The 14,657-nt window shown below is 56.3% G+C and overlaps 1 protein-coding gene across 3 annotated transcripts in view; it reads right to left on the bottom strand.

Moving 5' to 3' along the window:
• Window positions 1-14,657, bottom strand: part of REPS2 (RALBP1 associated Eps domain containing 2) — a 100,947-nt gene that overhangs the window by 47,040 nt on the left and 39,250 nt on the right. For all 3 annotated transcript variants that reach the window (XM_054165988.1, XM_054165990.1, XM_054165989.1), the window contains exons 4-8: window positions 11,621-11,744; window positions 7,688-7,779; window positions 4,809-4,947; window positions 3,316-3,379; window positions 916-1,058 (exon numbers count right to left, since the gene is read on the bottom strand). In XM_054165988.1, the coding sequence (XP_054021963.1) occupies window positions 916-1,058; window positions 3,316-3,379; window positions 4,809-4,947; window positions 7,688-7,779; window positions 11,621-11,744 (562 nt within the window). The remainder of the gene's footprint in view (window positions 1-915; window positions 1,059-3,315; window positions 3,380-4,808; window positions 4,948-7,687; window positions 7,780-11,620; window positions 11,745-14,657) is intronic.

Genomic DNA, 14,657 nt, shown 5'->3' with positions numbered 1-14,657 from the left:
CCCTGGGCAGAGCATTCCAATGCTTGAGAGCCCTTCCAGGGAAGAAATATTTCCTGAGATCCAGCCTGAACCTCCCCTGCTGCAGCTTGGAACCATCTCCTCTGCTCCTGTCCCTTGCCACCCAGGAGCAGAGGCTGCCCCCTCCTCACTCCAACCTCCCTTCAGGGAGCTGTAGAGAGCACTGAGGTCTCCTTCAGCCTCCTCTTCTCCAGCCTGAACACCTCCAGCTCCCTCAGCCCCTCCTCTAGCCCAGGGGCTCCAGGCCCTGCTCCAGCCTCGTTGCCCTTCTCTGGACAGGCTCCAGCCCCTCAGTGTCCTTCCTGCAGTGAGGAGCCCAGAGCTGAACACAGCACTCAGCAGTGCTGAGCACAGGGGGATGGTCACCTCCTGTCCCTCTGCCCTCCCTCTTCTGATCCAAGCCAGGATGCCCTCAGCCTTCTTGGCCACCTGGGCTCTGCTGGCTCATGGTCAGTTAACTATCCCAGAATCACAGGATGTGAGGGGTTGGAAGGGAGCTCCAGAGAGCAGCCAGGCCAAGCCCCCTGCCAGAGCAGGAGCCCCCAGGGCAGCTCCCACAGCAACACATCCAGCTGGCTTTGGAAGGAGACTCCACAGCCTCTCTGCTCCAGGGCTCCAGCAGCCTCACCACGCACAAGTGTCTCCTCCTCTCGAGGTGACACCTCCTGGGCTCCAGCTTCTCCCTGCTGCCCCTTGGCCTGACACTGGGCACCACCAAGCAGAGCCTGGCCCCTGCCTCCTCCTGACCCCCACCCCCCAGAGATTGACAGACATTGCAAAGAGCCATGGCCCAGCCCTCAGCACATCCTGCTGCAGGATGGGACATGAAACCTGTCCCGCAGGCAGGATGGGCTGCTGAGGTGGCTACAGGAGCCCAGCCTGCCTCGGGGCCATTACCTGCTTGCAGGTACTCAGGCAGCAGCGTCTCTGGCAGCCTCTCTGGCAGCTGGTAACCATTCTTCCTGGCAACCACCAGGTGGAAAGCAGCACAGAACTCGGGCAGCGTCAGGGCCCCGTCGCAGTCCACGTCGCTCAGCTCCCTGCAGGCACGACAGGAACAGGGTCCCCCAAGGCATCAGCTCAGGGTTGCAGAGGTGTGCACAGCGAGGGAGGCAGCAGCACCACCTCAGGAAGGGATATTTTAACACCAGACATCTGCAGTGGATCCTAGCATCTGCATTCCTCCTGAGGAACGTGAGCCAAGTTCACTTCCCGCTACGACCTTCGGAGGCCCCTTCCAGCCGAGGCCATTCCACGGCTCTGTGATTCACAGAGCTGGCAGGGCTGGAAGGGACCTCAAGGAGCAGCCAGCCCCAACCCCACCTGCCATGGCCAGGGACACCTCACACTGCAGCAGGTTGCTCACAGCCAGCCTGGCTGCAAACACCTCCAGGCAGGAGGCTTCCACCACCTCCCTGGGCAACCTCTGCCAGCCTCTCACCACCCTCCTGGGCAACAACTTCTTCCTCACATCCAAGCTCAATCTCCCCACTGCTAGTTTTGCTCCATCCCCACCAGTCCTATCACTCCCTGACCCCCTCAAAAGTCCCTCCCCAGCTTGCTTGGAGCCCCCTTCAGATCCTGGAAGGCCACCAGAAGGTCTCCTGGGAGCCTTCTCCTCTCCAGCCTGCACAACCCCAACTCCCTCAGTCTGTCCTCACAGCAGAGCAGCTCCAGCCCTCTGCTCCTCCTCCTGGCCCTTCTCTGGACACCTTCCAGCACCTCCAGACCCTTCCTGGCACAGAGGCTCCAGACCTGGCCCCAGAGCTCCAGCTGTGGTCTCAGCAGAGTGGAGCAGAGGGGCAGAATCCCCTCCCTGGCCCTGCTGGCCACACTTCTCTTGCTGCAGCCCAGGCTCTGCTTGGCTCTCTGGGCTGCAAGTGCTCCCTGCTGGCTCCTGTGGAGCTTCTCCTCCCCCAGCACCCCCAAGGCCTTTCCTTCAGGGCTGCTCTCAAGCCAGTGGATACTACAGATTCTAGGATACTGAGTTGGTTGCCTTTTCTTTTAGTGAAGTCCATTTATTGTTGCCTGTCATACCACACAACATGACCTTTGGAGGGTCCTTCCAACCCAAACCCTTCTATGACTCTCTGATTCCATCTGTATTTTAACATGAAACCCACAACCACTACTGCCAAGGGCAAAATTCAGTTTGCAGTGGATGCAAGCACTTTTGGTTTGGGTTAGAAGGCTCCAGGGGGACCTCAGAGCAGCCTGCCAGGGCCTGAAGGGGCTCCAAGAAGGCTGCAGAGGGACTGTGCCCAAAGGCCTGCAGGGACAGCACCAGGGGCAAGGGTTTGAAAGGAGAGCAGAGCAGATGGAGATTGGCTGTGAGGAACAAGTTCTGCCCCAGGAGGCTGCTGCCACACTGCCACAGGTTGCCCAGGGAGGGAGCTGAGGCTCCATGGCTGGAGCTGTTGAAGGTGAGGCTGGAGAAGGCTGTGAGCAACCTGCTCTGGTGGAGGATGTCCCTGCTGGGTGCAGGGGGTTGGGCTGGAGGCCCTTTGGAGCTCCCTTCCAACCCAACCCATCCTGTGATTCTATCACTCTATGATTATCACTTTCACAACTGACAACCCACTGTGAAGAGCTTCCAGACATATTTCTTTGACCCCTGGGGGACCCTTGCAAGCTTTTGGCTCTCCTCTCCCTCCCTAAAAAGCAGGCACAAAATACAGCCTCCCTCAGCATTTCTGACCAGTGGTTAATGCTCTTTGCTGCTGCTGGCCAAGCTCCCAGCGTGAGGCTGAATGACCCAGCACCACGTGCACAGAATAGGAGCCTTTGTCACATTGCCTCATGGTCACTTTCACCTGCAGTGCTTGCTCAATAAGCTCATTAAATCCAGGTCTGCTGGTTCCTTAGGGAAGCACTGATGAATTATGCACTTGTGCTCTCCAAAGTAATTAGGGCTTAATTGGGCCTCTTCTGGCACAAGCCAGCCAGAGACATGAAACCAGCAACACATCTAAACCATTCCAGGGGTGCTCCTCCCTTGTGTCACTTCATGGATAACAGCCAGCTGGTTGAGCCAATGATGCTGCTTGCAATGTACTGAAGAGCAGCTCTCACTTCTAGCCCTGTTCCACCCAGAACACCCCTCCAGGAAACAACTGTGCCAGGGAGATCAGCGAGCCCCCTGCTGCTCGGGCCTGAAAGGCCCTCTGGAGGGAAGAGCAATGGTTACAACTGAAGGCACTTTGCACAGTGAAGCAACTCTTTGAGTTAAGCACCTCTTGAAACCAAAAAAGCCCAGCCATCAGCCCAGCCTGGCCAGAGGGCCCCAGCACTACTCACCAGATGTGAGAAAGCTCTGGGATGGGCAGCTTGGATTTGGTGAAGAAGTTCTTTGCCACTGAACCTGTTGGGAAAGCAAACCTGTTGGAAATGGATCCTCCAATGACTGACCACTGGCCAGGCCTGCTGTGCCAGAAGCACACCTGAGAGGACACTGAGGCACAAGAGCCAGGGCCAGGTCCTTCACTTCGCTCACAGCAACCCCAAGCAGCGCCCCGGGCTCGGGGCAGAGTGGTTGGAAAGCAGCGGCAAAGGATCTGGGGGATGCTGGCAGGCAGGTGGCTGAACATGAGCCAGCAGTGTGCCTGGGAGGCCAGGAAGGCTAAGGGCAACCAGTGTGGCCAGCAGGAGCAGGGCAGCACTACTCAGCCCTGGGGAGGCCACAGCCTGAGCACTGGGTTCAGTTCTGGGCACCACAGCACAGGAAAGACATTGAGGGGCTGGAGAGTGGCCAGAGAAGGGCAACCAGGCTGGGGAGGGGGCTGGAGGCATCATAGGAGGAGCAGCTGAGGGAGCTGGGGGGGTGCAGTGTGGAGAAGGCTGAGGGCAGAGCTTATTGCTCCCTGCAGCTCCCTGAAAGGAGGCTGGAGTGAGGCTGGGGTTGGCCTCTTCTCCCAAGCACCCAGGGACAGGAGGAGAGGCAATGAGGTGAAGCTGTGCCAGGGGAGGGTCAGGTTGGGCATGAGGAGAAACTCCTTGAGTGAAGGATGGGGAGGGGCTGGAACAGGCTGCCCAGGGAGGAGGTGGAGTCCCCATGGCTGGAGGTGCTCAGGAAGCTGCAGCTGTGGTGCTCCAGGACATGGTTTAGTGAGCATGAGAATTGGGTTATGGCTGGATTTGATGATCTTACAAGGTCTTCCCCAGCCTTAATGATTCTCTGATTAACTGGATGCTGGTACAGCTGTCAGCTCATTTGTCTCTTGCTGAACAACAAAGGCAGGCAGAGCTGTTGACCTCATTTCCCCATTCCCTCCATATGGGAAAAATAAATAAAGGAAACCATGCTTCAGTACTGGTGACTGGAACTAGCATCACCAACCCCAGAATCACAGAATGTGAGGGGCTGGAAGGGAGCTGCAGAGAGCAGCCAGGCCAAGCCCCCTGCCAGAGCAGCAGCCCCCAGGGCAGCTCCCACAGCAACACATCCAGCTGGCTTTGCAATGCCTCCACACAAGGAGACTCCACAGCCTCTCTGGCCAGCCTGCTCCAGCCCTCTGCCACCCTCCCAGCCAAAAAGCTTTCCCTCCTCTTCCCCTGCCACCTCCTCTGCTCCAGCTGCCACCCAGTGCCCCTTGGGCTGTGCTTGCACAGCCCTGAGCAGAGCCTGGCTGCCTCCTCCCCACACTGCCCTGCACATCTTCAGCCCCAGGAAGGAAAACACAACCAACTTCCCTTAAAAACTCCCTCCAGAGATTAAGCAAAGAGTTAATTTATCTACTCAGCATTTCTGGCCTGTCTGCCTGGTCCCACCCATGGCACTTGGGAAAGCTCACCTGAAATGAAGGAGCTGAGGTCAGGCTGCAGGGACTTGAACTGGTTGACGTAGTAATCTCTCTGCTCCTCCGTTATCCTCCAAGGGTCATCTGAGTAGTGGCTGCTGCTGTCCTGCTGCTCCTGCTCCACTGAAAGAGACTGCAGGCAGGGACACTGGCACCAGCCACAGCTGGCACTGGGAAGCTCAGGAACCCAGGCTTCACTCTCTGCTGTGAGCAGGGACACTTATAGAAGGTGAGAAGCAGGAAGGGCCACGCCGATGACCACCCCACTGCTCAGCTGCTGAAGCTGAGCCTAACCCTTGCCATCCTTACCCAGGCAAGGAAAGGAAGTTTTGCATGACCAAAGCTCAAAGCAAGAGGAAATCTTACTCCTGCTGGCTGCAGAGAAAAGAGCAAGTCCAAGACATGCTCAGCTGCCTCTGGATTCCCTGCTGGGGGCTCATTTTGGTTGCCATGCATTGCAGCCCTGAACCACCATCCACCTCAAGTGGGTGGAAGCAGGGAAGGGTCTGCTCTGGCAGGGGAGCTGGACCCACAGATCTCCAGAGGCCCCTTCCAACCCCCAGCACCCTGTGATCCTGGGATTCAAGCAGCATGGTGCATGAAGATTTAGCTTTGCTGAGCAGCTTGGTGTTCAGATTGTCAGTGGTGCTGGGGCTCCAGGGGAGCTGTGTGGCCCCTGGAGCCTCCACTCCCTCAGGTGACTCAGCACACACTGTGCTGAGCCAGGCAAGCCCCTAGAGACCTCCTCAACCTTCTGCCACTCCTCATGCTTCAGACTAAAATCCTGCTTCAGGAGGGGAAGACCATTTGATCCTCTTATGACTTTGCTTTCTGACCCACTTGCTTAAGAGAGGTTGGGTGGGAACCAGGAGAGGGCTGAGAGTGCAGGCAGTGCCTTTGTTAAACTGCAGTGACTCAAGATGCAAGCCTGCATGGCAGCACTAGCTTACTCTAGGCCCCATCCAACCTGGCCTTGAGCATCTGGGGGCAGGAGTTGATCTGTTAGAGGGCAGGAGAGCTCTGCAGAGGGACCTTGCCAGGCTGGGCAGATGGGCAGAGGCCAAGGGCAGGAGACTGAACACATCCAAGTGCCAGGTTCTGCACATTGGCCACAGCAACCCCAGGCAGTGCTGCAGGCTGGGGGCAGAGTGGCTGAGAGCAGCCAGGCAGAGAGGGACCTGGGGGTAGTGGTTGAGAGTAGGCTGAACAGGAGCCTGCAGTGTGGCCAGGGGGCCAAGAAGGCCAAGGGCATCCTGGCCTGCAGCAGGAAGAGTGTGGCCAGCAGGAGCAGGGAAGTCCTTGTGCCCTGTGCTCAGCACTGCTCAGGCCACCCCTTGAGTCCTGTGCCCAGTTCTGGGCCCCTCAGGTTAGGAAAGAGGTTGAGCTGCTGGAAGGTGTCCAGAGAAGGGCAACAAAGCTGGGGAGGGGTCTGGAGCACAGCCCTGTGAGGAGAGGCTGAGGGAGCTGGGGTTGCTTAGCCTGCAGAAGAGGAGGCTCAGGGGAGACCTTCTTGCTCTCTGCAACTCCCTGAAGGGAGGCTGTAGCCAGGTGGGGGCTGGTCTCCTCTCCCAGGCACCCAGCACCAGAACAAGAGGACACAGTCTCAAGCTGTGCCAGGGGAGGTTCAGGCTGGAGGTGAGGAGAAAGTTCTTCCCAGCAAGAGAGACTGGCCATGGGAATGTGCTGCCCAGGGAGGTGGTGGAGTCCCCATCCCTGGTGGTGTTTAGGAAGAGCCTGGATGCCATGGTGCCATGGTTGAGTTGATCAGATGGTGCTGGGTGATAGGTTGGACTGGATGATCTCTGAGGTCCTTTCCAACCTGGTTAAGTCTATTCTATTCTATTCTATTCTATTCTATTCTATTCTATTCTATTCTATTCTATTCTATTCTATTCTGTTCTACTCCTACCCTATCCTATCCTATCCTATCCTACCCTACCCTATCCTACCCTATCCTATCCTATCCTATCCTATCCTATCCTATCCTATCCTATCCTATCCTATCTCCAGGAAGGGGCCACCCACAGCCCCTCTGGACCTCAGAGTCTTTGAGTCCTGCTCATCTAGGAGAAGCTCTCCTAAAGGAGAGCTTTGTCCTTCCAGAGGGCAAACTACCCATCTGCCTAGTCAGTGCTCAGCAGGCCTTGGGAAGATCTGCTGGTGCAGCCAGCAGGAAAACATAACAGCAAACAAACCAAAACTGCCTTTGAGATGTGAGTTAACCAACTGGGCTGAAAACCAACCAACCCAGCCCAGATTATCAGGCCATAAACTCTGTGCCTGGGTTACAGCTGGCATGCTGAAGCAGGCAGGAACCTCTGTGAATCCTCAGCTGTGTTAACTGGAAATGGTTTACATTTGCTAGGATAGCCTCAGCTGTAAATCCTTTCCTTTTGAAGTGAAGATTCTCAGCCTGCTTTTCCTCTCTGTGCTGTTTCACAGCCTGCATTGGGTTGGAAGGGACCCTGCAAGGGCATCCTGTCCAACCCCCCCACCCCCTGCAGGCAGCAACGAGAGCAGGCTGCCCAGGGACACATCCAGGCTGAGCTTGAATGTCTCCAGGGACCTTATAACACATCTCTGGGCAGCCTGTTCCAGGATCTCACCACTCTCACTGTGAAGAACTTCCTATTTGGGTGCTTCTCCTTCTGCTTCAGCAGCTGAATTCATGGGAATCTCTAATGTCCTCTTCCCATCCACTTTGGGGTTTGATTGGTCTCCCCACCCCACAAAGCACACTTCTGCCCCAAGTCCAAAAAGCACCCCCAGGGAGCACTGTTCACTTTTGAAGTGAGACTTCCCCTGCCTCCTGAAGGAGTAAACCAGACAACCTCCCTGTTATTAGTGGCAGAAGTAAATCATGCAGTGGTTACCCTGCTGAGAGTTGAACAGGCAAGGGCAGGTTTGGCTCCATAGCTTCCTGGTCCGTCCTGCTGGTGAGCAGAGTGCCTGACTTCATAAGGAGCTACAGACATTAAAGACAAAGAACAGATGGTCAGACAGCAACAAAAAAGACTCTGCCAGGCTAAAGGAGAGCATGAACTATGACAAGGTTAAGAATCCAGCTTGTGACCCCAGCCCCACCACCTCCAAGGCCACCTTGGCAAGCACCCAGCAGGGACTCTGCCACCACAGTGCCAAAGCTTCTGCAACACAATTCCAGCCACACAACTCTGCTTCACATCACATCACTCCTCTCCAGAGATGTTTCACAGATGGCATTGGGGTGGAAGGGAGCCTCCAAGGGCATCCTGTCCAACCCCCCTGCAGGCAGCAGGGACAGCTCCAGCCAGAGCAGGCTGCCCAGGGACACAGCCAGGCTGAGCTTGAATGGCTCCAGGGATGGAAGGGACTCTCCAAGGGCATCCTGTCCAACACCCCCTGCAGGCAGCAGGGACAGCTCCAGCCACAGCAGGCTGCCCAGGGACACAGCCAGGCTGAGCTTGAATGGCTCCAGGGATGGAGCCTCAAGCACTCCCTGGGCAGCCTGCTCCAGTGTCTCCCCAGCCTCCCTGTGCAGAGCTTCCTCCTGATGTCCAACCTCACTCTGCCCTGCTCCAGTTCCAAACCACTGCCTCTGGTCCTATCCCCACAGCCCCTTCTGAACAGTCCCTCCCCAGCCTGCCTGCAGGTCCCCTGCAGACACTGAAATCCAGCTCCAAGGTCTCCCTGGAGCCTTCTCTTCTCCCGGCTGACCAGCCCCACCTCTCCCAGCCTGGCTTCACAGCAGAGGTTCTCCAGCCCCTGATCACCTTCATGGCCTCCTCTGGACCTGCTCCAGCAGCTCCATGTCCCTCTTGTGTTGAGGGCTCCAGGGCTGGCCCCAGCCCTGCAGGTGAGGCCTCAGCAGAGCAGAGCAGAGGGGCAGGATCCCCTTCTTCAGCCACTGCTGGCAGAAGCTGTCAGCTCCACAGTGCTAGCTGGCAGCAATCATTGCTCATCACACTGGAGTCTATGCTGACATATTGTGTGTGCCTATCATGTATTACATATTAATTCCACATGTTATTCTATATGAATCATGCTGTGCCTTAGAGAGGAACACATTTTCTACCCTCATGGCCATATAAAGCACAGGAATGAGTCACAAGTATGAATCAATTCAGCTGAGCTGAACAAAGTTAAATCAATGAAAACCCCTTCCTCTGCCACTGCTCTCAACCAGCAACTCCCTAACTTCCCACATGCTCTTCCTCCCCTTTCCCTCATTCCTGCTGGCAATCCCAACACATGACTCACCCCTTAGAACAGAACAGAATTAACCAGGTTAGAAAAGACCTCAAAGATCATCCAGTCCAACCTATCACCCAGCACCATCTGATCAACTCCACCATGGCACCAAGGGCCTCAGCCAGGTTCTTCCTGAACACCTCCAGGGATGGGGACTCCACCACCTCCTTGGGCAGCACATTCCCATGGCCAATCTCTCTTGCTGGGAAGAACTTCTGCCTAACATCCAGCCTGAACCTCCCCTGGCACAGCTTGGGACTGTGTCCTCTTGTTCTGGGGCTGGCTGCCCGGCAGAAGAGCCCAACCCCCACCTGGCTCCAACCTCCCTTCAGGGAGTTGCAGAGAGCAAGAAGGTCTCCCCTGAGCCTCCTCTTCTCCAGGCTAAGCAACCCCAGCTCCCTCAGCCTCTCCTCCCAGGGCTGTGCTCCAGACCCCTCCCCAGCTTTGTTGCCCTTCTCTGGACACCTTCCAGCAGCTCAACATCTTTCCTAACCTGAGGGGCCCAGAACTGGACACAGGACTCCAGGTGTGGCCTAAGCAGTGCTGAGCACAGGGCACAAGGACTTCCCTGCTCCTGCTGATGCAGGCCAGGATGCCCTTGGCCTTCTTGGCCCCCTGGGCACACTGCTGGCTCATGTTCAGCCTACTCTCAACCAGTCCCCCCAGGTCCCTCTCTGCCTGGCTGCTCTCAGCCACTCTGCCCCCAGCCTGCAGCACTGCCTGGGGTTGCTGTGGCCAATGTGCAGAACCTGGCACTTGGATGTGTTCAATCTCCTGCCCTTGGCCTCTGCCCATCTGCCCAGCCTGGCAAGGTCCCTCTGCAGAGCTCTCCTGCCCTCTAACAGATCAACTCCTGCCCCCAGCTTGCTGTCAGCTGCAAACTTACTGCTGATGGACTCCATCCCCTCCTCCAGATCATCAATGAAGATACTGACCAGGCTGGGGCCCAGCACTGCTCCCTGGGGCACACCACTGGTGCCTGGCTGCCAGCTGGCTGTGGCACCATTCACCACCACTCTCTGGGCTTAGCCTCCAGCCAGTTCCTAACCCAGCCCAGAGAGCTGCTGCCCAAGCCATGGGCTGACAGCCTGGCCAGGAGTTTGCTGTGGGGGATGGTGTCAAAGGCCTTGCTGCAGTGCAGGCAGACTCCATCCACAGCCTGCCCCACAGCCACCAGTGCTTGGGGTACAGTTAGGAAAGCAGAGTAACAATTCCTTCTTCTGCTAAGTGGAGTCTCTTGCCTTCCCCTGCAGCAAGTACAGTGAGTGGTGACACAGCAGCACACTTAACAACAAGGTATTAAAAATAGGTCAAGTGCCAAAACACCAAAGAAAATCACTTGCAAACTCTCAGGGAGCTGAAAGCCTTCTGCTGCCAGTCTGCTTAGAATGTACCACTGCAGTGCCAGGCTGCATGAGACAGGATCTGAAAGACTCTTGATGAGAAGTGAGCTGAGGAGGGCCTTACACATGATCCCCCCCTAAGCCCCTCACAGGTTTTATCCCCTACTGATACCCATTTTTATTGCTGTGCAAGTAACTTCTCACTTCAGAGCACAACACAGGAAGGAAGTTGGGAAGCCTCCAGGAGCCCTTGCAGGGGAGGCAACACTGCTGGGCAAAAGCTTCCAACACTTCCAAGAAAAAGACTGCCACAGGATGCCCAGGGAGGGAGCTGAGGCCCCATCCCTGCAGGTATTCAAGGTGAGGCTGGAGAAGGCTGTGAGCAACCTGCACTGGTGGAGGATGTCCCTGCTGGGTGCAGGGGGTTGGACTGGATGAGCTTTGGAGCTCCCTTCTGACTCAAACCATTTCAGCCTGGAGAAGAGGAGGCTCAGGGGAGACCTTCTTGCTCTCTGCAACTCCCTGAAGGGAGGTTGGAGCCAGGTGGGGGTTGGGCTCTGCTCCCAGGCACCCAGCCCCAGAACAAGAGGACACAGTCTCAAGCTGTGCCAGGGAAGGTTCAGGGTGGAGGTGAGGAGAAAGTTCTTCCCAGAGAGAGTAATTGGCCATGGGAATGTGCTGCCCAGGGAGGTGGTGGAGTCCCCATCCCTGGAGGTGTTCAAGAGGGGATTGGATGTGGCACTTGGTGCCATGGTTTAGTCAGTCATGAGGTGTTGGGTGACAGGTTGGACTTGATGACCTCTGAGGTCTTTTCCAACCTTACTGATTCTATGACTCTGTGACACCCCCAAAGCCTTCTCCTCCAGCCTGGATTTGTGCTTGGGATTGCCCTGACCCAGGTGCAGGCCCTGTTGCACTTCATGCCTCACAGAGGCTTTGTCACTGGGCTGACTGCAGGCAGCCTTGTCAGAGACTGGGAGTGCCCATTTGCCTGGGAGCAGGGCCACACAAATCCAACTTAGCAGAGAGCAGCCAAGACTGAGCAATGAAAACACACTTAGGTGCCTGAGCTCTTTTGCCAAACACAGCTCTAATGAACTGCTCCAATCTGAAGGTTGACTCTCAGCTGCATCTCAAATTTGGATGCTTCTGAGGAGCCCAAAAAAAACCCCCCCAACCCCCAAAACTAAACCCCAGAAGTAGCCAAGGTGGACACCTCAGTTTTTGCCCTACCTCCATGCTGCTGCTCCAGCCCACTTCTTGATTTGCCATATCCATAAGTCAAGGCCATTCTCTGGTAAGTAGATGGAGAAGCAGGAGGTGAGCAGATGGGAGACAGCGGTGGGGACTTGGCTTCCTGTGCCAGACACAAGACACAATGGAACTCTGAGATGACAGCAAGGCAACCAGGTAACCCTGCATGGCAACCTGAATGCCCACAGCAGCACAAAGGGCAGGCCAGAGGCTGCTCCTCCCTGGGGCTCCTTATTCCCCACAAAGGGCTTCTCACAAACCAAAAGAGAGAACTTGGTATTAAGCCCTCCAGGAATGATAGACTCACAGAACTGTCAGGGTTGGAAGGGAGCTCAAGGAGCAGCCAGTCCCAACCCCCCTGCCATGGCCAGGGACACCTCACACTGCAGCAGGTTGCTCACAGCCACAGCCAGCCTGGCTGCAAACACCTCCAGGCAGGAGGCTTCCACCACCTCCCTGGGCAACCTCTGCCAGGCTCTCACCACCCTCATGGGCAACAACTTCTTCCTCACATCCAAGCTCAATCTCCCCACTTCTGGTTGTGCTCCATCCCCCCCAGTCCTATCCCTCCCTGACCCCCTCCAAAGTCCCTCCCCAGCTTTCTTGGAGCCCCCTGCAGATCCTGGAAGGCCACCAGAAGGTCTCCTGGGAGCCTTCTCCTCTCCAGCCTGCACAACCCCAACTCCCTCAGTCTGTCCTCACAGCAGAGCAGCTCCAGCCCTCTGTTCACCCTCATGGCCCTTCTCTGGACACCTTCCAGCACCTCCAGACCCTTCCTGGCACAGAGGCTCCAGAGCTGGCCCCAGAGCTCCAGCTGTGGTCTCAGCAGAGTGGAGCAGAGGGGCAGAATGCCCTCCCTGGCCCTGCTGGCCACACTTCTCTTGCTGCAGCCCAGGCTCTGCTTGGCTCTCTGGGCTGCAAGTGCTCCCTGCTGGCTCCTGTGGAGCTTCTCCTCCCCCAGCACCCCCAAGGCCTTTCCTTCAGGGCTGCTCTCCAGCCAGTCCCTGCCCAGCCTGTATCAGTGCCTGGGATTGCCCTGAGCCAGGCAATCAAGAATGGCAATGCCACAGCAAAGCCTGCAGTCAACAGCTTAAGATCTTATTTCACTTTCAAAGACACCTCAAGAAGCATTTCTGACTCATGGAATCATTCAGCTTGGAAAAGACCCTTGAGATCACCAGGTCCAACCATGAACCCTGTTCCACCAAGTTCACTACTAAACCATACCCCCAGGCACCACATCTAAATGACCTTTAAACACCTCTAGGGATGGTAACTCCCCCACCTCCCTGGGCAGCCTGTGCCAAAGCCTGACCAGTGAAAAACAGTTTCCTGAATTCCAGCCTAACCCTCCCCTGGTGCAGCTTGAGGCTGTTCCCTCTGGTTCCATCACTGTCTCAGGGGGGGATGGAGCAAAACTAGAAGTGGGGAGATTGAGCTTGGATGTGAGGAAGAAGTTGTTGCCCAGGAGGGTGGTGAGAGCCTGGCAGAGGTTGCCCAGGGAGGTGGTGGAAGCCTCCTGCCTGGAGGTGTTTGCAGCCAGGCTGGCTGTGGCTGTGAGCAACCTGCTGCAGGGTGAGGTGTCCCTGGCCATGGCAGGGGGGTTGGGACTGGCTGCTCCTTGAGGTCCCTTCCAGCCCTGACAACTCTATGGTTCTGTGTTGCTTGCTTTGTTATTCCTGAGGTGATGCTGCTGCTGCTGAGGGGCTGCAGCCATGGGTAGGCTCCATGCTGTAAGAGCAGCCTGGGGTGCAGCACAGACTTTTGAGGGTGTCAGGGAGTGATAGTACTGGGGGAGGGATGGATCCAAGCTAGAGGAGGGCAGGTTTAGATTAGACATTAGGAAGAAGTTGTTCCCCATGAGGGTGGTGAGAGCCTGGCAGAGGTTGCCCAGGGAGGTGGTGGAAGCCTCATCCTTGGAGGTTTTTAAGGCCATGCTCCTTGAGGTCCCTTCCAACCCTGTGATTCTCTGATTAATTAGCTTGAGAAGGCCTCATGTGAGCAGGCATCTTTGAATGTATGAAGTGTGTCTGCAGTCCTGGTGGGAGAGCATTCCTCATGCCCCAAAAAGAGAAACACAACTTACCAAGACATTAAACTAAACCTCTGAATCAGTACTTCAAACACTCTGGGGATTTGCAGGCATTACTGGGGAGCCATCCTGAAGCTTCCTCTCTCCCCTGCCTGGCAGAGATTAAGCAGAGGAAGTGATCCTCCAACAGTTCAGTGAATAAAAAGCAGACTGTACCACAGCACACAGCCTGCAATGAGGCAGGGGGTTGAGGGCACTGCTCTGCTTCAGCAGCAGCAGACACAGGCAGAGAGGCATTCATGCTTGTCTTCCTCCTCCTGTTGTTCCCCTCATCAGCTCCTTCCTGCTGGCTGAGCTGAGGCTGGAACTGCTGCTCACACCAACACTCTGTGTGATGAATGTTCTGGGAAGATAAGAGCACCTGCCAGCAGGCACTGATGTGACACCAGAGGAGCTGCTGCCAGGCCTGGGGAAAGGGATGCACATCCAGGTGCTGCTGGGAAGCTGCTTGGCTGTGAGTAAGCACCCTCAGCTCCCCTCAACTCAGGCAACACAAAGCTGCCTCAGCCAGCTCCATTAGATTGGCTGCTCAGAACAGGGGCTCCTGGGGAGATGCTACACAGAGGACAGAAGAGCAGCAGATTTCCTCTGGGGGAGATTGGACTGGAAGGAAGCCTCCTGGTGGCCCTTATCCCATCCAGAAACAGTGGCTCATGGTTCAACCTCTTCTCCAACTGAGTGTTTCTGTAGTGACTAAGGATCACATTAGCCACAAGCAATCACTCACTTTCCTCTGCTGTTCCCACCCCAAGGGCCTCTCCAAGAATCAGAGCTGGGCTAAGGAGGAGGTCAACACTGAAACAACTTAGAATATACACAGAAGGGCTCAGGCTGGAAGAGAGCTTAGAGCTCATCTCCTCCAAGCTCCCCACCATGCCCAGGGACACCTCTCAGCTCCACTCAGCTGCTCAAGGCCTCAGCCAG

The sequence above is a fragment of the Dryobates pubescens genome, chromosome 12 (genome assembly GCF_014839835.1).
Source record: "Dryobates pubescens isolate bDryPub1 chromosome 12, bDryPub1.pri, whole genome shotgun sequence".
Lineage (NCBI taxonomy): Eukaryota > Metazoa > Chordata > Aves > Piciformes > Picidae > Dryobates > Dryobates pubescens.
Note: the sequence above shows the minus strand (reverse complement) of the source record. Positions and strands in the feature narration are given on the sequence as shown.